Source organism: Macaca nemestrina, chromosome 3 (assembly GCF_043159975.1).
Source record: "Macaca nemestrina isolate mMacNem1 chromosome 3, mMacNem.hap1, whole genome shotgun sequence".
In the NCBI taxonomy this organism is placed as follows: domain Eukaryota; kingdom Metazoa; phylum Chordata; class Mammalia; order Primates; family Cercopithecidae; genus Macaca; species Macaca nemestrina.
Window position 1 is genome coordinate 20099919 of NC_092127.1, and position 23392 is coordinate 20123310.

The 23392-nt window shown below is 37.5% G+C and overlaps 1 protein-coding gene across 8 annotated transcripts in view; it reads right to left on the minus strand.

The window, feature by feature from the left end:
• The window catches only part of LOC105466695 (chloride voltage-gated channel 3), a 109453-nt gene that overhangs the window by 15866 nt on the left and 70195 nt on the right, over nt 1–23392 (minus strand). For all 8 annotated transcript variants that reach the window (XM_071092834.1, XM_071092833.1, XM_071092832.1 and 5 more), the window contains 8 exons: nt 21305–21404; nt 19835–20022; nt 18420–18542; nt 16747–16953; nt 13034–13114; nt 10978–11523; nt 3130–3316; nt 62–460 (listed from right to left, as the gene is read on the minus strand). In XM_071092834.1, coding sequence (XP_070948935.1) covers nt 62–460; nt 3130–3316; nt 10978–11523; nt 13034–13114; nt 16747–16953; nt 18420–18542; nt 19835–20022; nt 21305–21404 — 1831 coding nt within the window. The remainder of the gene's footprint in view (nt 1–61; nt 461–3129; nt 3317–10977; nt 11524–13033; nt 13115–16746; nt 16954–18419; nt 18543–19834; nt 20023–21304; nt 21405–23392) is intronic.

The window sequence follows — 23392 nt, forward strand, 5'->3', positions numbered from 1 at the left end:
TGCTTTCCTTTCTTCCAGAAATCCATCTCATATATACATATATACATTTTTGAAAGGGTACCTATTGCAATTGTCAGGTCTCTTCTGAGGGCAAATCCCACTAATCTCTGAGATTCTTTTGACATTATGACAGGAAATCCATTGTAGCTGGTTTCATTAATCATGTTTTCTATATCATCCACTGTCATATTGTCCTGTGTCAGGACAGCTAAGGGAGGATCGTTCCTTCGAGGTCTCATGACGTCAGCAGCCAGGGTGGTGTGAGTGAATTCTTCTTTTGCATCCAAGAAAGGGTATCCATTTAATCGGATGTGCGCTTCATAAATGCCTTCCCTGCCAAAGGCATCTCCAACCCATTTACTGGTCATGACTGCAGCCATAAGGGGAACAATATATTCCAAGCCTCCAGTGAGCTCAAAAACAATAACCACCAGGGAGACAGTCATTCTTGTCACACCACCTGAAAAAAGCAAGCACCCACTGGTCAGGAAGGACAGGATCCTCACCTTTACATTTTATTAGAACTTTTGCAGTAGGCAGTTAAAACCAAATGGCAAATATAACTCAGGGAAAAGCATATCGTCTAAAACTGCTACTCCTCTTTTAGGACAATAATCACTACTTTTAATAAAATCTAGAGAAACACCAAATTTCTTTGTTTATAACAGAGAAGACTATTAAAATAACATTTTAAAAACCTGTTTATTTCACATTTTAAAAAATCAAAGTTTATCAACTAAAACAATTTTGCCATTTTCGTTTACTGCCGTAGCAAAGACATAATTTAAGCCTTATACAAGCTTATTATTCTAATTATTAAGGAATTTGGTAAAGGACATCATGGTTTTCTTTGCTACAATCTACAAATTAAACTCATATATGGGTAGAATGTTAATATAATAAATTTCTCCTCTAAATTTTTTTCAAAAAGAGTAAAATACTTTGATGCCTTTGATTTACATTAACGATGCAAGTAATATCCACCCACAGAAAACTATTTGGGCCAGGCACAGTGGCTCATGCCTGTAATCTCAGCACTTTGGGAGGCCGAGGCAGGAAGATCACTTAAGTCCAGGAGTTTGAGATCAGCCTGGGCAACACAGTGAGACCCTGTCTCTACAAAAATAAAAACTAAAAAAAGTAGCCAGGCATGCTGGTGTATGGTCTGTGGTCCCAGCTACTTGGACGCTGAGGTGGGAGGCTCGTTTGGGCCAGGGGCTTGAGGCCGCAGTGAGCTGTGTTCACACTACCTATGGGATTCTCACTGTTATCAACTCAGTCCAAGCCCTCATGACTATTCCTTTTTTACTTTGTATTTTTTAAGATTTGGGGTCTCACTCAGTTGCCCAGGCTGGTCTCAAACTCCTGGGGTCCCATGATCCTCCCACCTCAGCCGCTCCAGTAGCTGGCATTACACACATGTGCCATCATGCCTGCTATTCCTTAATTATAATACCATTTTCTCTGACCTCCTTGACTCCAGGCCCCATTACCACTGTATAAGCCATGTTCCCTGGCTAATCTTTCCTAAGTACTACTTTTATTGTATTGCTCTTTTGCTCAAAAACCTACCAGGGCTTGTCAGTTCATACTGTATTAAACTCAAGCTCTTCCCTTTGTTTTTTACCTAAAAATAGAAAGGAGACAGATCCTACCATATATTACATACCTACCCTATGCCAGGCATGTCCTAATCAGTTTACAAAGACTTGTTTTTCAAACTAGGCACTTATTTCACCAGGCACTATTATAACAGCTTTACATGCATTTTATCTCATGTAATCCTCAAAACAATCCTAGCAGATCACCAGCTGTTATTCCTTTTTATATACAGAAAATTAAAACTTCAAGAAGGAACTTTCTCAAAGTCATCAAACTAAAAATGACAAAGCTAGGACTGCCACAAATCTGACCAAATATAAAATCATCCTGACATTAATCAGGTTTCTTGTCTTTTCATAATCCGTTCCTTCTCACCAATCCAACTTCATTTCCCAAAAGTACCCAAAATGTACTCTCTACTTAGAGTCAATTTCTTCAAAGCCTTATGAATACAAAATTTATTCCCATCCTAGTTCGTCTTCACATTATAATCTTCAACAAACTCACCTTTTCCTTAAATTCTGCTAATCTTTCAAATAAAGCTCATGCCTATTCTTTCTGAAGTACTTCAGCTCTTTCTTCCCCTATATTCCTACCATACTTAGACTCTTTTAAACTTGTATATATTTGTTAATATTCCTCACTATTGTATTCTCAGTGTTCATCTTGTCTCCTCAACTTGATTAGAGTTGAGATTGGGTCCATGTTCTTTTTGTATTACTCACTGTATCTAGCATAATGCTAAAAAAAAGTGGCCACTTAATAAATACTTGCTAATTCGGTGAAAATGATTCTGTCCTTCCCTTTTAATTGATAATACATTTTAAAAGATCAATAATCACATAATTTTTATTCATTAAACAAAACTGGTCAAAATGGCAACTATTATTTAATATTATAACCAAAGTTTAGCTGACATTTTAAATATGAAAAGCAATAACTATTTTTTCCTGCCCCAACAGACATTGAATAGACTCAAGTATTTAATGTAGGTATTTTGCTTTTCTTCTCATTAAAATGAACAGTTACCTCTTCTCATTTTGTAATGTACAGCTTAGATGATGGAGCATGGGTAAATACATCTGTTACTAAGGCTAACACTAAATCATTTCAGAACCAAAGTCAAGCTACTCTGAAACTTTGTTGCAATGCTAATCTTAGGTATCAAGCTATAGTTGCTAAAGGTAAGCCAAGATCCTTAACAATGAAAAGAATCAAAGACCTCTTTGGTCAGGATTCAAATTAAGCTTATGTTGTACTTAGATGGCTTCTGCCATAAAGTATTAAGTTATATTACAATATGTTAATTCCAGTAAATTCTTGTATTAACAAATGTTGTAAGACAGAAAACCGGTACTGAATAATACCCTAATAGTACTACTGTTTCTTATCTGTTAAAACATTTCCTCCCTGCACCCTCCTTTACTCAACCAATCTGCCCACCAATTAAGCAAGAATGTGTCCCACTTTGTCTTGGCTCTCTCAAACTAGCAAACATCCACACACAGGCAGACACAGCCATATTACCTAAGCATGCAGCAGCACCAACCATGGCATAAAGGCCAGGTGTAATGCAATCGGCCCCAACCTCACACCACTCCTTAAAGATAAACCAGTCATGGTGATAGTAGGCAAGCTGCTCCACCGCAATCCCCACAATCCTTCCTGCGATCGCTCCAATGGCCATGCTGGGGATGAACAAGCCTGATGGAACCTATAACAAAAACAGAACTTTTAATGGGGCAGAGATCCTCTACTCACATGCTTGAAACTTATATTCCATGCATTTGTTTCTAACATTTTTGATTCTATTCACATTAATACAGCAAAATCCTAGTACAAATAAAACTATAGCAAAATCTTGTACCTTAACAATCCCATGAATTCAGTTACAAAATAAACCACATTCTTTAGGCCAAAGAGAAAACAACTCAAGGGTTATTTCCTTTAGCTCAAGGGTGCCCTAATGTCAGTCCCTAACAAAATTTTCATTAGTCCATGGTGAAATGAAAAAAAAAAAAAAAAAGAACAATATTCTGAATACAATACTGGGTGACAGGTGCAATAAAATCTCAGAATTCACCATTATAGAATTCATCCGTGTAACCAAAGACCACTTGTTAACCCCAAAGCTACTGAAATTAAAAAATATGTATTTTTAAATGGACAATATGAAGTATTTTTCATAAAACTCAACTGATTCAGTTTTAAGCACTGTCTTTTACTTCAAGATTATGTGATTATGTCCTCCTACATATTTACGAATGATGAAAATGGTAGGTGCTATTCATCTTCAGTGGTACAATGCTAAATGGACAGACTTACCAGAGTTGCCCAATATTTTGACTGATATAGACATACCTTGTTTTATTATGCTTTGTGTTATTGTGCTTCACACATGTTGTGGTTTTTACAAATTGGAGATTTCTGACATCCCTGCATTAAGCTAGTCCATCAGCATGTGCTCGCTTCTGTCTCTGTATCACATTTTGCTAATTCTCTCAATACTTTGAAATTTTTCACTATTATTATATGTTACAGTGCTCTGTGATTAATGATCTTTGATGTTATTGTTACAACTGTTTTACTGCACCATGAACCATGCCCATAGAAGAAAGTGAATTTAATGTGTTGTATGTGGTCTGACTGTTCCACTAACTGGCTGTTCCCCTGTCTCTCTTTCTCTCCTCAGGCTTCCCTATTCCCTGAGACCCAGTGATATTGAAATCAGTTCAACTAAGAACCCTACAATGGTCTCTAAGTATTCAACTGAAAGCAGAAGTCACGTCTCTCGGCTGAGCGTGGTGGCTCAAGCCTGTAATTCCAGCACTTTGGGAGGCTGAGGTGGGTGGATCACTTGAGGCCAGGAGTTTGAGACCAGCCTGGCCAACATGGGAAAACCCCATCTCTACTAAAAATACAAAAATTAGCCAGACCTCGTAGTGCACACCTGTAGTCCCAGCTACTCGTGAGACTGAGGCAGGAGAATCGCTTGAACTTAGCAGGCAGAGGCTGCAGTGAGCTTAAATGGCGCTACTGCATTCCAGCCTGAGCAACAGAGCAAGACTCTGTCTCAAAAAAAAGTCACGTCTCTCACTTTATATCAACAGCTAAAAATGGCCAGGTATTGTGGCTCACACCTGTAATCTCCATCCTTTGGGAGGCCAAGACAGAAGGATCACTTGAGGTCAGGAGTTAGAGACTAGCCTGGGCAACATAGTAAGACCCATCTCTACAAAAAAAAACCCAAAAAACAAAAAATAGGCTGGTGTGGTGGTGCATGCCTGTAGTCCCAGCCACTCACAAGGCTGAGTCGGCAGGATCACTTGAGCCCAGGAGTTCAAGGCTACAGTGAGCAATGAGCACTCCAGCCTGGGTGACAAAATGAGATCCTGTCTCAAAGAAATAAATAAGTGGCCGGGCGAGGTGGCGGGCACCTGTAGTCCCAGCTACTCGGGAAGCTGAGGCAGGAGAATGGCGTAAACCCGGGAGGCGGAGTTTGCAGTGAGCTGAGATCCGGCCACTGCACTCCAGCCTGGGCGACAGAGAGAGACTCTGTCTCAAGAAAAAAAAAAAAAAAATAAGAAAGCTAAAAATAATTAAGCTTAGTGAAGAAGGCATGTTGAAAGCTGAGGGGGGGCCAAAATCTCAGCCTCTAGCCGCAGTCAGCCAAGTCATGAATTCAAAAGAAAAGTTCTTGAATTAAATTACAAGTGCTATTTCAGTGAACACATAATGATTTAAAAAAAGTAAAATAGCCTTATTATTGATATGAAGAAAGTCTTGAGTGGTCTAGACAGAAGATCAAACCAGCCACGATATTCCCTTAAATCAAAACCTAATCCAGAGCAAGGTCCTCACTTTCTTCAAGTCTATCAGGGGTTAAAGAGGTGAGGAAGCTACAGAAGAAAAACTGGGAGCTCGCAGAGGTTGGTTCATGAGGTTTAAGGAAAGAAGCTGTCTCTACGACATAAAATAAAAAGTGTGAGGTGTGGGGAGGCCGAGGCGGGCGGATCACGAGGTCAGGAGATCGAGACCATCCTGGCTAACATGGTGAAACCCCGTCTCTACTAAAAATACAAAAAAATTAGCTGGGTGTGGTGGCGGGCGCCAGTAGTCCCAGCTACTCAGGAGGCTGAGGCAGGAGAATGGCATGAACCTGGGAGGCGGAGCTTGCAGTGAGCTGAGATCGTGTCACTGCACTCCAGCCTGGGCGACAGAGCGAGACTCCATCTCAAAAAAAAAAAAAGTGTAAGGTGAAGCAGCAAGTGCTGATGTAGAAGCTGTAGCAGGTGATATAGAAGATCTAGCTGAGGTTGTTGATGAAGGTGGCCACATTAAACAACAGATTTTCAACATAGATGAAACAGCCTTTATGGAAGAAGATGTTATCTAGGACTTCCACAGCTAGAGAGGAAAAGCCAGTGCTTGGTTTCAAAGCTTCAACGGACAGCCTGACTCTCTTGTTAGGGGCTAATGCAGTTGGTGGCTTTACGTTGAAGCCAGTGCTAGTTTGCCATTCTGAAAATTCTAGTGCCCTTAAAAATTATGCTAATCTACTCTCTCTGTGCTCTATAGATGGAACAACAAAGCCTGGATAACAGTGTATCTGTTTACAGCATGGTTTACTGACTATTTTAAGCCCACTGTTGAGACCTACTGCTCAGACAAAAAGATTTCTTTTAAAATATTACTCATCACCAATAATGCACCTGGTATCCCAAGAGCTCTGATGGAGATGTACAAGGAGATTCATGTTGTTTTAAGGACTAATTTTGACTTTTAAGTTTTACTGAAGAAATGCATTTCCTATGGCTACAGCTACCATAGATAGTGCTTTTGTTACAGCAGGTAGCTAGTCAGGCATGAGCTAGGCAGGAGAGGGATCCCCCCAACCTCACCAGGAATGTCAGGCAACCATCAGCGGATGATAGTCAGATAGCTCTCATGCTGTCTCTCTAAAATAATAATTGGTTGCAGCCAGTGTCAGGGAAAGGCAGTCTTCCAATAGATAGAAACACCTGAAACTAGCTATCAGCAGCTTTCTGATAAGATCCCAGGAGTTGGGTGAGTGGGCTCAGGCACGCACATTTATAGGCAAAATCGCGGAGTTTAACTGAAATACAACCTCCTAGGGACATTCGGCCACTAAGCAACAAACACCTCAGGTAAGCATGCATACAACTCCAGTAAATACACTTCGCACACTCCCCTCCCAAGTGCCAGTAGGCTACTGCGCATGTGGGCAGCTCACCCCGAAAGAACAATCAATGGAATAGGGATGAGAGATGTCGGAAGTATGCCAACATATAAAACCCTGAGTCCAAAGCCAAAGGGGCCCTTGTCTTCCAAGATGCCCGCTTGGCCCTCTTTCAAGTGTATTTTAACTTCTTTTCATTCCCACGCTAAAGCTTTTTCATAAACGTTCATTCCTGCTCTAAAACTTGCCTCAGTCTGTTTTTCTGCCTTATGTCCCTCAGTAGAATTCTTTCCTCTGAGAAGGCAAGAGTTGAGGTTGCTGAAGATCTGTATGGATTCGCCCCTGATAACTTGGAAACCCACTACGGATAATTTCTTGGATGGATCTGGGCAAAGTAAATTGAAAACGTTCAAAAAAGTATTCACCATTCTAGATGCCATCCAGAACATTTATGTTTCATGGGAGGAGGTCAAAATATTAATATTAATGGGAGTTTGGAAGAAATTGATGATTCCAGCTCTCATGAATGACTTTGAGGGGTTTAAGACTTCAGTTGAGGAAGTAACCACAGAGTGGTGGAAACAGCAAGAGAACTAGAATGATAAGTGTGGACTAAAGATGTGACTGAAGTGCTAGAATCTCATTTAAAAAACTTAAATGTATAAGGAGTTACTTATTATGGATGAGCAAAGAAAGTGGTTTCTTGAGGTGGAACCCACTCCTGGTAAAGATGTTGTGAACACTCGGTTAAAAGGACAAAAGATTTTGAATTTTCCATAAACTTACTTGATAAAGCTTACAGTAGCAGGATTTGAGAGAATAACTCTAATTTTGAAAAGAAGTTCTACTGTAGGTAAAATGGTATCAAACAGCATCACATGCTACAGATAAATCTTTCATGAAAGGAAGTGTCAATCAATGTGGCAAATTTCACTGTTATCTTAAGAATTGCTACAGCCAGTCCTACCTCCAGCAAGCACCAATATCAAGGCAAGACTCTATAGAAGCAAAACAGATTACAACTCACTGAAGACTCAGATTACTACTAGTACTTCTTAGCAATCAAGTATTTTTAAATTAAAGTGCTACTTTTTTAAAAGACATAATGCTATTGTACACATAACGGACAACAACATAGTGTAAACAGAACTTTTATATGCACTAAGAAGCTAAGACTTTCATGTGCCTCGCTTTATTATGATATTCACTTTATTGTGGTGCTCTGAACTGAACCTGTATCTGTCAGGCAACTCTATTTATATGAATCAATTAAAAAGAGAACATTTATTGATTAAATTTAATGAGGATAATAAATAGGGATAAGAAGCACCATAAGTAAGATTATTTAAAGACTACTGAAAGAGGCTAGGTTCGGTGGCTCACGCCTATAATCCCAGCACTTTCGGAGGCCAAGGCCTCCCAAAGGATCACCTGAGGCCAGGAGTACCAGACCAGCCTGGCCAACATGACGAAACCACATCTCTACTAAAAATACAAAAATCAGCTGGGCATGATGGCACACACCTGTAATCCCAGCTACTTGGGAGGCTGAGGCAGGAGAATCACTTGAACCTGGGAGGCGGAGGTTGCAGTGAGCCAAGACTGCAACACTGCCCTCTAGTCTGGGCGAAAAGGTGAGATCCTGTCTCAAAAAAAAAAAAAAAAAAAAAAATACGGAAAGAGTAATAAACTACTCTGAATATGAAATGAGCCAAACTCAAAATGATGGCATGTTTGAGTCTATTAGGATCATTAAAACGATACACAATAGAAAAAAATCAAAGTGTGTTTTACACTCTCGTGCCAGGTATGATCCTTCAGCCAGAGCTGAGTCAAAGGTGGGACTTAACAAAGGCCTGCCAACTGCCTCCAGCTTCCTGTAGTTCAATTGACTGTGAGAAAGTTGGGATTTACCCAACACTTACTTACGGTACAAAAAAGAGCTTTAACAGCTCTTTTAACTTGATTCCCTAAGAAAAAAGGTAAAACTTTAAGGTTTTTCTTTCATTATTGTTATTATTATTTTCTACTTATTATTTTTTGAGACAGTGTCTCACCCTGTCACCTGGGCTGGAGTGCAGTGGCATGAACCTGGCTCACTGCAACCTCCGCCTCCTGGGCTGAAGTGATTTTCCTGCTTCAGCCTCCCAAGTAGCTGGGACTACAGGCACCTGCCACCACGCCTGGCTAATTTTTGTATTTTTAGTAGAGACGGGGTTTCACTGTGTTAGCCGGGATAGTCTCGATCTCCTAACATCATGATCTGCCTGCCTCGGCCTCCCAAAGTGCTGGGATTACAGGTGCGAGCCACTGTGCCTGGCCAGGCTTTTCTATTTTTTAACTCTTGATACTCAGTGGACTACAGACTTAGGACAAGAGAAAAGAGACCTAAAAACTAATACCACTCTAATTTTGTAGAAACAAAGCTGTTATTCCACATTAATTTACATCTGTAAAAGCATATTATCACTAGCAAATACTATTACATGAAGTACAGGGGGCAGTAATTTAAAGAACAAGAATAAGCTGATATGTGCTTCCCCATATATATCACTGATAGTCATATAAGAAATTATATTTACTGATGGACCATTAATCAACAAATTTTGTTATTTTATAAATCCAAAAGAAGCAACGTCCCAGGGCATAAGGCCCAGCTGCCCTAAGTTCTTGACGGAAAAAGGCATGTATTGATAGATCCAGTAATTCAACTGAGTCTGCAGTGTCCTTTCAAGCTAACACCCAATACTGCTATGCAGCAGAATAATGGCTCCTCAAAGATGTCCACAACTTAATTTCCAGAACCTGTGATTACATTACGTTGCATGGCAAAGAGGAATTAAGGTTGCAGAAAGAAAGTTTCAAAGCAGCTGACTTTAAAAAAGGAGATTATTTTCTGATTTATCTGGGTGGGCCTAAAGTAATCACAAAGGTTTTTCAAATGTGGAAGGGAGATTTAGCAGAGTTTGTGTCAGAGTGATGAGACAAGAGAAAGACTTGACCAGCCATTGCTGGCTTTGAAGATGCAAACAGAGGGCCAGGAGTCAAGGAATGCTGACAGCTTCTAATAGCCAGAAAAGGCAAAAAACAGACTCTCTCCTACAGCCTCCAGAATGCCCTATGAACACCTTAATTTTAGCACAGTGAGATCCATTTCAGACTTTTGATCTGCAGAACTGTAAGATAATAAATTTGTATGGCTTTTAAGCCATTAAGTTGTGGTAATTTATTACAGCAGCAATAGGAAACTAATAAAAGTGGTTTTAAAACATGATCATGAATGCTCTGACACTTGTCCCAGTAAGTATATGTCCCTCCTCTGAATGTGGGTGGGCCTCTGTGACTGCCTCAATGAATAGAATAAAGCAAGTCATGCTGCAAGACTTCTTCGGCTACATTAAAAACAGCCCTCTTGGGAATCCTGAGCTACGATACAAGAAATCTAATTCCCTGAGGCCACCACCTTAGAAAAACCACAGAGAGGAAAAAGAAAGCTAGAGAAAGAGAGAGAGAGAGAGAGAGCGGGAGTGAGCATAAGAGAGAGAGTACGCATGATTGATCCCAGGAGCCCAGGTGTATGAATCTTTTCAGCCTAGTCATGAATGAAGACGTCTTTGAACTATACTCAATAATAATTTAATTGTACACTCAAAAATAATTAACAGTATAATTGGATTGTTTGTAACACAAGGGATAAATGCTTGAGGTGATGGACACTCCATTTACTCTGAGATTATTATGCACTGCATGCCCCTCTCAAAAGATTTCATGTACCCCAAAACTATATATAGCTACTGTGTACCCACAAAAAGTTTTTTAAAAAGGAAATGAAAGAAGCTTTGAGATGATGAGCCCTCGCCATGTCTAATAACAACTATATGAAACACCACAAGCAAAAAATGCCCAGTTGAGCCCTTCCCAAGTCGTTGACCCAATATTAAGAACAAAATAAGTAGTTACCTTAAGCTGCTAAGGTTTGGGGGCAATTTGTTAAATAGCAACAAATAACATGGTCAACAACATATGCTAAGGAATTATCTTTTTCATTACTTAAAATTAAACTCAAAAGATAAGTACTTTTTTCAGTCACTTATGAAACAACCACCTCTCTCATTTCACATACAAGTTTTGAACATGGCATGATTACCCAAATATCACCTTACATTAGCACTTACCTTGATGCCAAAAGTGAATACTGTCATTATGATTTTAAATATGAGTGCCAGGCATAACTGCCATATAGCTGAATATACTCCAATGCCTGCTGGACGATCAGGAATATCATCGACAATTTTACTGGCATTCATGTCATTTCTGTAGTCACAAAGAGAAGAGGATTCCAGGGGACCACAGTCTGTAAAAAGCTCTTTGATCAGTTCACTGGTGTTTAGCCTAGTGTATGGATTAGGGAAGGCTATCACAGCAGTAATGGCTGCAACAATAATGACTTCCAGAACGGGATACTTTCCAAATTTGGTGGACTTGCGTCGACGACACCAGGCAATATTTGCCCTAATGAAAAAGGCTCCCCAAAGCCCTCCAAATACCCCTAGGAGAATAAAAGGAAACAGTTCAAAAAGGTACCATGGTGTATGATACTCCACATAAAAAAGGACCAGACGGCTGTTACCAAATGGATTGATGGACCTCAAAACAAATGCAGCCACTAAAGCAGCAAAAAATGATCTCCATAAAGTTTTGAGAGGAAAATAATAGCTAACCTAAAAAAAAGAAAAGGAAAAGAAAAATTAATGCTATAATTTTATAAAATGTTTCTGATATATTATAACTTGAATGGTAAATATCCTAGCTCTAAATTTTGCTGTAGTTATAACTTACATGTAATGGATTTTACGGTAATAAGAAAAATTGATGTTATTATTATTTTTGGAGATGGTGATCATCATTACAAATTCACAGTATCAACTGATCATGAATGTCCAATAAATATTTAGAATACCTAGCCCTGTTTTATTTTCAAAATGAGTTTCACATTCAATTCAATCATGGTAGTTAAAAATAAATGTACCATCACCAACTCCTGTTAGCTTATAATGCATTTAATTTGCCTCTTCTACATTACAAAAAGAAAAAAGAATACAAACAACTAAAGAAAAAAGTAAATTTAAAAACATTCTTGAACTAAAAGAGCTAAATTCATAGAAGTCGAGAGTAGAATAGGGGTTACCGGGGCTGGGGGTTGGGGAAGTGAACAGGGAAAGGGGAGAGGTTAGTCAATGGGTATGAACTTACAGAGGACGAATAAGTTCTGGTGTTCTATTTAACAGTAAAGTGACTACAGTTAATAATATGTATTATATATTTCAAAATAGCTAAAAGAGAGGATTGTAAATGTTCTCACAACCACAAGGACATAATAAATATCTGAGGTATTTGCTAATCACTCTGATTTGAATATTCCACAATGTATACATGTATAGACACATTAAATTATACCCCATAAACATAAACAATTATTATTTGTCAAAAAAATACTTAAAAAAAATTCCTGGTTACATTTTTATGTGAAAAGAAAACAAAAACAAAATAATCCACTGAAGTGACTAAAATTATTTCCTTAAACAGCAGTAACTGTATCAGAAATAATCACATGGGAAAAACTTTAAAACACAACGTAGGACTTGATTAAAATTTTTTAAACAAAAACTGCTTGGGAAGCTGAGGCAGGAGAATCATTTGAACCCGGGAGGCGGAGGTTGCAGCGAGCCAAGATCGTGCTATTGCACTCCAGCCTGGGCAACAAGAGCGAAACTCCATCTCAACAACAACAAAAAAACAAAACACACACACACACACACACACACACACACACACACACACACAAACAGCCTGGCCAACATGGCGAAACCCCATCTCTGCTAAAAATACAGAAATTAGCCAATGGACATAGATTGTTTCACGTGTCCTCTATTAAGTCAAATTCACAACTTCTTACTTTTAAATACGTCAACAAAGTAAAGTTAGATTTTAAATAATTACTAATATTTATACATAAATAAATTAAAACAAACGTTTCCTCCAGGTATGGAGCATGAATAACATTTACTTTTTATGTAAGAATTAGTGGAAAATGACTTTAGAAAACTAAATTTGAAAACAAAGTCTTTACCTATTACATCACCTATAAAACTGAAATGTGTGAAATATGTGTGAAATATATTTGCAATGGTAATTATATATAGCTTTAATTGTTGTATTCTTTTCACCTACCTCCTCCAGGCTAAAAAGAACTCCTCCAATTGGTGCACCAAAAGCTACAGAAACCCCTGCAGCTGAGGCAGCTGATAGCACCTAGAAAGAGGATAGGGCTTATTTCATAATTTCGCAGAAATTCACACATACCAAATAAAAATTCTTCATGTTACTTGAATTTTCCAAATGGATTTTCTGAACTTAATTTTCATGTTTCCTTGCTCCCTAAGCAAAGGGCAAGTATTCATTTCTTCTATTAAGATTTGTTTCTTTCTCCTGTGTTTTAATTGAAAGGTCAGTCACGCATTTACTATTCAGTTAAAAATTTTTTTTGCCAGATATACTAACGTGAATAGGGTGTAAAGAAGAGGAAGCAATGAATATAGACAATTTTCAAGATGTATGCTTGTGTAGATAAGAGGGGAGGGCAGTAACTGGGATGTGCGGCTATTTTTAAATAGGATATCATTTCTTCAAATTTTAGAGCTAACTGCTCCACCATCAATACTCTATTCCAAATCCTAGCAAGATACGCAGGGAACTGAAGACCTTGTAAGATCCCCTATATTTTCATTACCCTATGCCCTGTGAAATACTGCTAAAATACTGTCAGTCTAGAGAGGCTCATTCTGAAAGCACATACAACAGCTTCTCAAGTTACAGCCTCACCAACTAACACCTCTACAAAAATTTAAAGGAAAAGAAAAATCCAAGGACACTCTTCCATGTCCTCTTTCCAGTTCCCCAGTCTATTAATTGGTACTGGTCTGCTTCCCACCAGTATGAAGCCAACTACACCTATAATTTCACTAGGGTTTTATTTGTAATAATTTTTCGGAGTCTGTATTCCTTTACTTTTTTGGAGACAGAGTTTCTCTCGTCTCTCAGGCTGGAGTGCAATGGCACAGTCTAGACTCACTGCAACCTCCACCTCCCAGGTTCACCTGATTCTCCTGCCTCAGCCTCCCCAGTAGCTGGGATTACAGGCACCTGCCACCGCGCCCGGCTAATTTTTGTATTTTTAGTAGAGACGGGGTTTCACCATGTTGGCCAGGCTGGTCTCGAACTCCTGACCTTAAGTGATTCACCTGCCTCTACCTCCCAAAGTGCTGGGATTACAGGTGTGAGCCAACACGCCTAGACAAGAGTCTGTATTCCTTTCACTACTTTAATCCAGCAAATATCCAAGGCTACCTAAAGTATTTCTTCAAATGGTCAATTGTTACATTTCCAGAAGAGAAATTATAAATAATCAGAATTAAGCTGTAACTGGTTAAGATCATGAACTCCATAGTCAGGCTGCTGTGTTGAAATCATGGCTCTGCTACTTACTTGCTGTATGATTACAGGTAGATAATCTCTACGTGCCTCAGTTTTCTCTTCTCTAAAATGGAAATGTGATAATACTACTTAGCTCTTAAGGATTGAGTAAATATATAGAAAGTGCTCAGAACAGTGCCTGGCATCCAGTAAATACTTTATAAAAGTTTGGTGAATTAAAAATAAATAAATATTTGTTTTAATTAAATTGTTGGCATTAGAATGTAGACTCTGCTTATTTGGGGAGGAAAGGGAGCAAATTTAACCTCCTTTTCTTCCCCCCACTAAAAGGAATGCAAACATATTTATTTGACTGTCCCGATCCTGCATTTACAACCAAACTAACACCTATGTATCTAAAACTCATATACATGTTTTAATCCATTTCATAAGTATCTAAGAAGCATTTAATTTAAAAATATCAATGCTCTCTCCTCTTGTCTACACAAAACTATGGGACTTTAATGCTTTCAACTAACTGAATTCTTGCCATTTACATATACACTAAGGTAACAGAATAACATCTTAACATTAATCATTACAGTACGAACATTAACATTTAGGTAAACTTAATTTCTAAACATCTAATTATATTTTTTGAATTTAGAATAAAAGTCTTACCAAAAAATATAAAGGTACAGCAGAAAGTAACAGAACTGAATTGAGGAGGCAGGTGCTCTAGCTCCATCTTAGCCACTAACTTGCTACGCTACAGGATGGTTTTGAGTTTTGTTTTGAATACACACAAATACATACCCACACAGTCGCAAGGGCAGTAATGTAGTACATAAAACCACAGACTTTGGAGTCAAAGATAAACGAATTTTAACCCACGTCCCGCCACTAACTAGGTATGTGGTCTTGGGCAAGTTAGTTAGCTGTTTTCAGCACTAGTTTCCTAATCTCTAAATGAGGACAACAGGGTCATATTAATAAATTACTGTGAAATTAAGTTTTAAAATCCAAGTAAAGTATCTGCCACAGTACTAGATACATAGAAAGGAATCAATAATGCTAGCTATTTTTGTTGTATAGTAAAGTACTGGAACCACAATTATTCAGAGATGAAACTATGACGATCTGAAGAATCCCACTTTTGGGATATCTATGGCCAATGCAAGGACAATATTTTAACGTGAACGTTAAAATGTACTAGAATTATTTCAACTGAAGATCAAACAGTTTGATAAAATATTCTACTTTTTTGTACATTAAAAAAAAACCCAAGAGGATGAAAAAAAAACCCAACAAGATGAAACCCAACATTAAAAAAAAACCCAACAAGATGAAAAGGTTCTGCCAGTATTTGAGAGGTTTTTAAAAAAATCGTATCTTAAAAATCCAAAGATCTCTGTACCATCTGGAACTGTAGATTTAGATTTGGAAAATAGGAAGGGACTGGGCTCCCAAAGTCTAGAGCTAATATAAAGGACTCAGGAAAATACTCAGAGCGATCTAGAAACATCAGAGGAAATACATAATATATATAAGGTTTCAAGGTCTTGTAGAAGATCTCAGGCTGGCCTAAAGAAACGGTAAAGGAAATTGCCTTAAACAATCAAATGAAAAGGATTTCTTGCAATCTTTTTAATGTGAATTTCTGATTTAAACTTCAAGAGCTTCTAAAGGCCCTCAGAACTTCCCCACGGCGCTGGATGGCATTTTTCATATCACACATCAGTGACACTGGCACCAGATGCTGCCTCCAGGAGGAAAACACAGCTATTAAGGTTTCCCAACCTCTTAATGTTGAAAGTAAGAGTAAAAAACAAAGCTAAGCTTAGAAAACATTTCCGAAGAGGAAAGATGTAAGGTAAAGTAAAAACAGAAAGATCTTCATGAAATGCAACTGAAACCCAATGGACACCAGCTGTCTATCTATAAAGTTTCTCTAAAATGTAAGACTAACTGAGCAGCACTGGGAATGGATTCCAGAAAGATGTTATAGAGTATTCAGGAAAAACAAAAGAAGCACACATTAATCTCAACATTTTTTATCTGAATACAGAATTTATTATTTTTACACTAAGAAATTCTTTACTTAGGCCGGGTGCGGTGGCTCAAGCCTGTAATCCCAGCACTTTGGGAGGCCGAGACGGGCGGATCACGAGGTCAGGAGATCGAGACCATCCTGGCTAACCTGGTGAAACCCCATCTCTACTAAAAAATACAAAAAACTAGCCGGGCGAGGTGGCGGGCGCCTGTAGTCCCAGCTACTCGGGAGGCTGAGGCAGGAGAATGGCGTGAACCCGGGAGGCAGAGCTTGCAGTGAGCTGAGATCCGGCCACTGCACTCCAGCCTGGGCGACAGAGCGGGACTCCGTCTCAAAAAAAAAAAAAAGAAATTCTTTACTTAAATAAACACTATACAATATATATTTTTCAGTCAAATTAACTACAAAAGACACTTACCTCCCTTTTTTTAGCTTCGTTTGTGCTATACTTTGGAAAGAGGTAGGAAAAGATATTTCCGCAGCAACAGGCAACATGTACCAGGGGACCTTCTTTTCCTAAACTCAAACCTGATGCCACAGCCAGGACTAATGTGATGGTTTTAATCATTAAAGTCCATTTTCCCAAGTAACCTCTGATGATGAATCCACTTAAAATAGTTTTAATCTACAAGGCAAAGATTAAGGCAGCTTAATGTCCTTTAAGAAACATAAGAATATAACAAATCCAAGTTATTTTCTTGTTTTATGCACAAAAATGACCTTGCAAATTTTAGCAGCCTACAGAAAAATTTACAGTTAATTTTTTAAAAACTTTACCTATTATGCTACATATAATAAATTGATATTATAATCTAATTCTCTACCCAAGAAAGGAGAGAGGGTAACTCTATCTCAGAAACAAAATCAAAATATCAGGCCATGTTAAAATGAATACAGACCTTAATTATAAGGATTATAATTACATAAGGAAAAAAAAGGGCAAATTTGAATATTTCTGTTGTAAAAATAAGCATAATATTTTAAATATATTTTGGACATTATGTTAGAAATAATAATATTATGTTTTCTCTAAGTACTATAATTATGTGGAATAGTTTTTTATATATCAAGAAGGATGAATGAGAACTGTTATATACTGCCTCATATTGCTTTTTATGAAAGATATTCTTAATACAACCTTAAAGATCACTACAATTCCATTTTAAAAAGAAATGTATTAGGAAAAAGTTGGTAACTTATTTAACTACAGAAAAATAAAAGAGAAAAGAAACAAGTTCAAAACAAGTTCAGTCAATCCTCTGTATAACTCTATTCTATTGTGATGAAAAATAAAACCCAAAAGTTTATATTATTGACCCACTGTGATTAACCACTTTCTCAAAGTATAAAATGGCCAAATTCAAGAATAACTAACATCTAATCAAAAGGTAATTATAAAAAGAGAATGAATGAATCAAAATCAGGGTCATAGCCAGGTGCGGTGGCTCACACCTGTAATTCCAGCACTTTGGGAGGCTGAGGCAGGTGATCACTTGAGGTCAGGAGTTTGAGACCAGCCTGGCCAACATGGTGAAACCCCATCTCTACTAAAAAAAAAAAAAATTTGAAAAATTAGCTGGCCGTGGTGACACGTGCCTGCAATCACAGCTACTCAGGAGGCTAAGACACAAGAATTGCTTGAGCCTGGGACGCAGAGGTTGCGATGAGCTGAGATAGCGCCACTGCACTCCCATCTGAGTGACAGAGCAAAACTCACTCTCAAAAAAAAAAAAAAAAAAAAAATCAGGGTCATAATAGCAAAATAAGAACTAATCCATCAAAGAATGTTAGGTCACAAGACAGTTCTTCCAGGCTCTTGATGTTTAACTAAATCTTCTGAAAATTTGCCTAGTCATGTGTTAAATTAGTGGTGAGAGAAAAAAAAATCAACCTCCATAGTAAATGATCAAATGACTATAGGGAACAGTAATTTTCAAATTTTTCAATTTTAAAGCTTATACTTTAAAAAATTTTTTCATACTATGAACAAACTATCCCCTCCCTCCAGAAAAGCCAACTTCTATTATCACTAAGGGCAAAAAGTTAAGCACCATAATAATGTTTAATGACACTAAATAATACTTGGCTTACCTCTGGAATTCCAGAGCCACAGGCATATGGAGCAAATACCTTTACCAGGGAAACTGCAAGAAAGGCAAAACTCAAGGCCCAGAAGATGTACATTATATAGTTCATGATGTAAGAACCAGGACCCTAAAAAGAAAATAGTTCAAGAGTATGAATTTAATTTACATTGCACCTCTAATGCAAATGCTTGTCAAGAAACTTCAGTAAATGGCCAGGCATGGTGGCTCACGCCTGTAATCCCAGCACTGGGAGGTTGACGCGGGTGGATAACCTGAGGTCAGGAGTTCGAGACTAGCTTGGCCAACATGGTGAAACCCCGTCGCTACTAAACATACAAAAATTAACCAGGCATGGTGGCGCGCGCCTGTAATACCAGCTACCTGGGAGGCTGAGGCAGAAGAATCGCTTAACCTCCAGAAACAGAGGTTGCAGTGAGCCGATATCATGCCACTGCACTCCAGCCTGGGCAACAGAGTGAGACTCCACCCCCGCCACCAAAAAAAAAGAAAAGAAAAGAAGCTTCAGTAAAATGTGAAAAAGTCTCCTGGTTTATTTCCACAATAATGAAAACTTTATATGAACAAAATATTTAAGTAGAATCCAAAAATTAATGCCTATATATACAAGGAGTCGTGAGCCCATTTAATCTTTTTCCTAATCCCTAAAGTCTTGGGACCAAGACATCTCAGCTATACTCAATCTCTGCCTACAAACCACTTTTTGGAAACAATGGTGAAAACAAATTGTAACGGCACTCAGATTTCATTCTGCTGCAACTTTCCAGAAGATCATTAAACTCAATTCAATTAAGCCAGGTGAGAAACAGCATACTACTCATGTTAGCGCAAATATATACACTTTAGCTCTCAAGTTCAGCTAAAACAAAATTTAAAAAATATATCCATGTCATCATGTAAAAAATATACATATAATATCCTAAGTTCTAAAATGTTCTTTGTAGATCATAGTAAATTAATCAAGTAAATGCTATAATGCCACAAATAAAAATCTGTTGTCTTCAATGTATCTGTGTAAAAGGTTGATTTTACTAAATTATTTGATAATCATACTTTCATAATTCAAACTTCCCAATCTTAGTAATACATTAGTTTTAATAACTTGACTTCTTAGTAACTTTACACAGATCTTACTGCAATAACTATCACTTCTTTTCTACTACAGCTCAAATATATTTGCATCACAATCCAGAGGATTTGTTATATGACTATGTAGTTAACTAATACAAAAGCTTCTTGAAACAATACTGCACTTAATTCTTTCTTGCTGCAGTGTGTTGAGGGTGGATCCATTTAATGTGTATGCAATCATCTAATATGTGATTAATTCTATAATTAAATGAACTGGAAACATTTTGCTATATCAATTATTAATTCACCTTGAGACAAAGCAAGACTTACCTCTGCTTGACCTATGATTAATTCTGCCCATGTTTTCCACTGTGGACATTTATCCCTCTCTTCAAATGTTGTTTCATTAGATCCCCAACAGCACTGTTCGTGGTTGTACCACAGTGCACTAAGGCAAATGCCCTCCTTTAGGTCAGTCATCCAATCGGCAGCAATATCTATTAATCCGGCCAACGCCCCTGTAAAAATATGTTGGGGATGGTAAAAAAAAAAAAAAAGTCAATTTTTTTGGGAGTCGAGAACAATCTAGTTAAAAGGCAAGTGGAAAGCAGGAGACTTCTAAATAAAGGGTCATTTACGAACTACATATAAATTTAAGATCTTCGAATTTTAGTTATAAACATATTTTAAAACTGTAAACAGTTTTTTTACAATAAAATTGCTATTTTTGTTTGGAATTTTAAAAAGTTACATCATTCAAATTAATTGTGATTGGAAAAACAGTGTTTAAAAGATACTAAAATATCTTCAAAAGGCAGGAGGTTCACAAATCTAATTTTCAATCGATAATTAACAGACTTATGAATGATGTTAATCTCATTAAAATTTCATGTCCATTAGAAACAATTACTGAAACTCATGGGAGTAATATTTATATTTCTCTTAAATTACAGAAAACCGTATATCAAGATTATTTTACAGTGAGAATATAAAAAATACACAAATTTAAGGTCAAATCTGGGTCCTTCTTATATAAAAAGATCAGTGGGTTACATACACAGAGGCCATAAAATTATTATGTATGCCAATTAGAATTATCAGTACTTTATTCTCTATAAGAACTTTAATTTTTGTGGTCTTCTGAACATAATCTTCCATCATGGAAGCTGAAAGTGATTATAACAGTGCTTAATAGTTGTTTTCAGGTCCTTAACAGCTCTTTCTTAAAATCTCACACATTGGAACTTTGTGGCCATGCTGCATAGCAGGATGAAGGGGATAGGTCTTGAGCTAGAAGGCTTTAATTCAAATCCTGGTTTAGCCATTTACTAAGCTGTATGACCTCAGTCAGACTAAGTTACTTTCCTTCTGCTTCAGTCTCCTCATCTGTAAAATGGTGATAATGACAGCGGTGGCACCATAGGATTGCGGTGAGGTTTAAATACATATAAAGTTTTTAGAACAGTGTACGACACATAGGAAACAATAAATATTAGCTATTTATTATGATGTTAACATCAAAAGATACTTTGTTGATCATCTGATCCAAAACACTTATTTTACAGATATAGAAACTGAGTCTAGAAAGATCAACCAAACTGGATAAACACGTAAAGTGACAGAGCCAAGACTAGACGTGGAAGCCTCCTGCCTCATGGTCTTATATTTAAGATTTTTTGAAGAAGAGAAACAAATGCTTTTTAAAATCCAATGGTACCTGAGAAAAAATTGAGGGAAGGAGGGAAGAACAATTTATACTTCTGTTAACTAAAAAAGGATTTCTTGAAAAATTTTCTTTACCTGATGCCAATCCTGTTAGTGTTACTACTAGCCATCCTGACCACGCATCATACAAACTTTTTGTCATTTCCCATGCTGATTCTTTCTTTTTGCTGTTGATCTGAAATTAGAAATGTTTATGCTTCATTTTTCCAACTACGAATAGAAGCCACAATTCTAGAATCTAGCAATTTTTCTCATTTACCATACATAGAACAGTAATTTCTGAACTAGTCTGGGGCAAAATCACTACATTATAGACAGTTGTTATACCTGTAAACCAGACTACATGTCTTTACCCAAGATCTGCTTTTATTTTTTATTTAAAAAGGTTTTTTCTTTTAATAAAAGAGGCAGGGCCTCATTATGTTGGCTAGGATGGTCTTGAACTTCTAAGCTCAAATGATCCACCTGCCTCGGGCTCCCAAAGTGCTGGGATTGCAGGTGTGAGCCACCGTGCCCAGCCAAGATCTGCATTTTAATAAGAACCTTGAGATTTGAATGCAAAGGGTCCACAAACTATATAAAATCTGACCCAGATTGTTTTAAATGGAATCAAATTTGAACTTCAGTTGGTACACATAACTAACTTTTACATATGTCTTCTATAAGACAATATGGTTTGAATTATCATTCTCTGGTCCTAGCAGTTAAGTAGATTACAATGTTCTTTAAAAGACAGGATCTGTGTATAATAATACCATGTCCATAAATACAATGTATTATAGAATAATCATGTGGACAAAGGGACTCCCTAAAACTTATAGGCCTTTTAATATGCAGGTTTGGAGAGCTCCAATTCCACTGGTAGAATCCAGAGGCTCTTTCTTTACTGTGTAAGGCAAAAGTGTCCTCTACTGAATATAGTGTAGGGAGTTAGGAGATTAACAAGAGTAATAGATTTGATCCAGAACTCACTATACTAAAACACAAGAAGGTAAGTCTCACCTCTCTTACTAAGAATGTACTTCTAAACCTAAATTCCTTACTAGTCAACACCTCTCTTCTGTTCTACTAGGATTGTTGCTTTAAAAAGCCGTATCATCGAATGGGCGCTGTGGCTCATGCTTGCAATCCCAACACTTCGGGAGGCCGAGGCGGGTGGATCACGAGGTCAGGAGTTCGAGACCAGTCTGGCCAACACAGCGAAACCCCATCTCTACTAAAAATACAAAAATTAGCCGGGCGTGGTGGTGGGTGTCTGTAATCCCAGTTACTTGGGAAGCTGAGGCAGGAGAATCACTTGAACCTGGGAGGTGGAGGTGGCAGTGAGCTGAGAGCGTGCCATTGCACTCCAGCCTGGGCAACAGAGCTAGACTCCATCTCAAAAAAAAGCCATATTTTCAGCCCATGGCAACAGAGCTAGACTCCATCTCAAAAAAAAGCCATATTTTCAGCCCATTTCATCAAATGTCTATGATGAATCAGGATTAGGATTAGGATTATCTAAGGACATGACAAAGGACACAGATAGTAAACTAAATAAGCTCCCACTAATCTAAAATGGAATAACATGAACATCAATAAGAATAATAACATTATGGGGTAAATGAAATGACTATGTTTGTGATGTTCAGTGCTCAACTGTTCTGAAGAAGGGCTACAGCTGGAATTCAATGACCCAGTCTATTTCAAGCATCGGGTCTATTTGAAGTCACAATGCCCCACTAAAATGACACAGTAAGTTCTAAGTTGAACAAGGCAATTTTATCCCTTCTACCCTATAAGCAACCAAACACAGATATTAACCATTCTTTAGAATTAGAAATAGGTTATTTCTTTCAAAAATAATCACTAAACTCCATGTTGCTTTTCCTCAATAAAAATAAATAATGTGTAAGAAAACATGATAATATTAAGCTGTTTTCAGACTGAGTCACCACTGTTTTCTTTATATAACTGCTTGCACAGCACCACAGTCAGTCACTTAAATAGTTGCTTGATGGAGTGTATCAAGTAAAAAAGATATATGTACAGAGAATTCAATCATCACCATTCCTAAAATCTGGAAATCATTTAAATGTTCATCAATACAGCATCAGATAAATAAATTGCAGTATACCTATGTGATGAAAAATTCTGCAGCAATTAAAAAAGAATGAGATACAT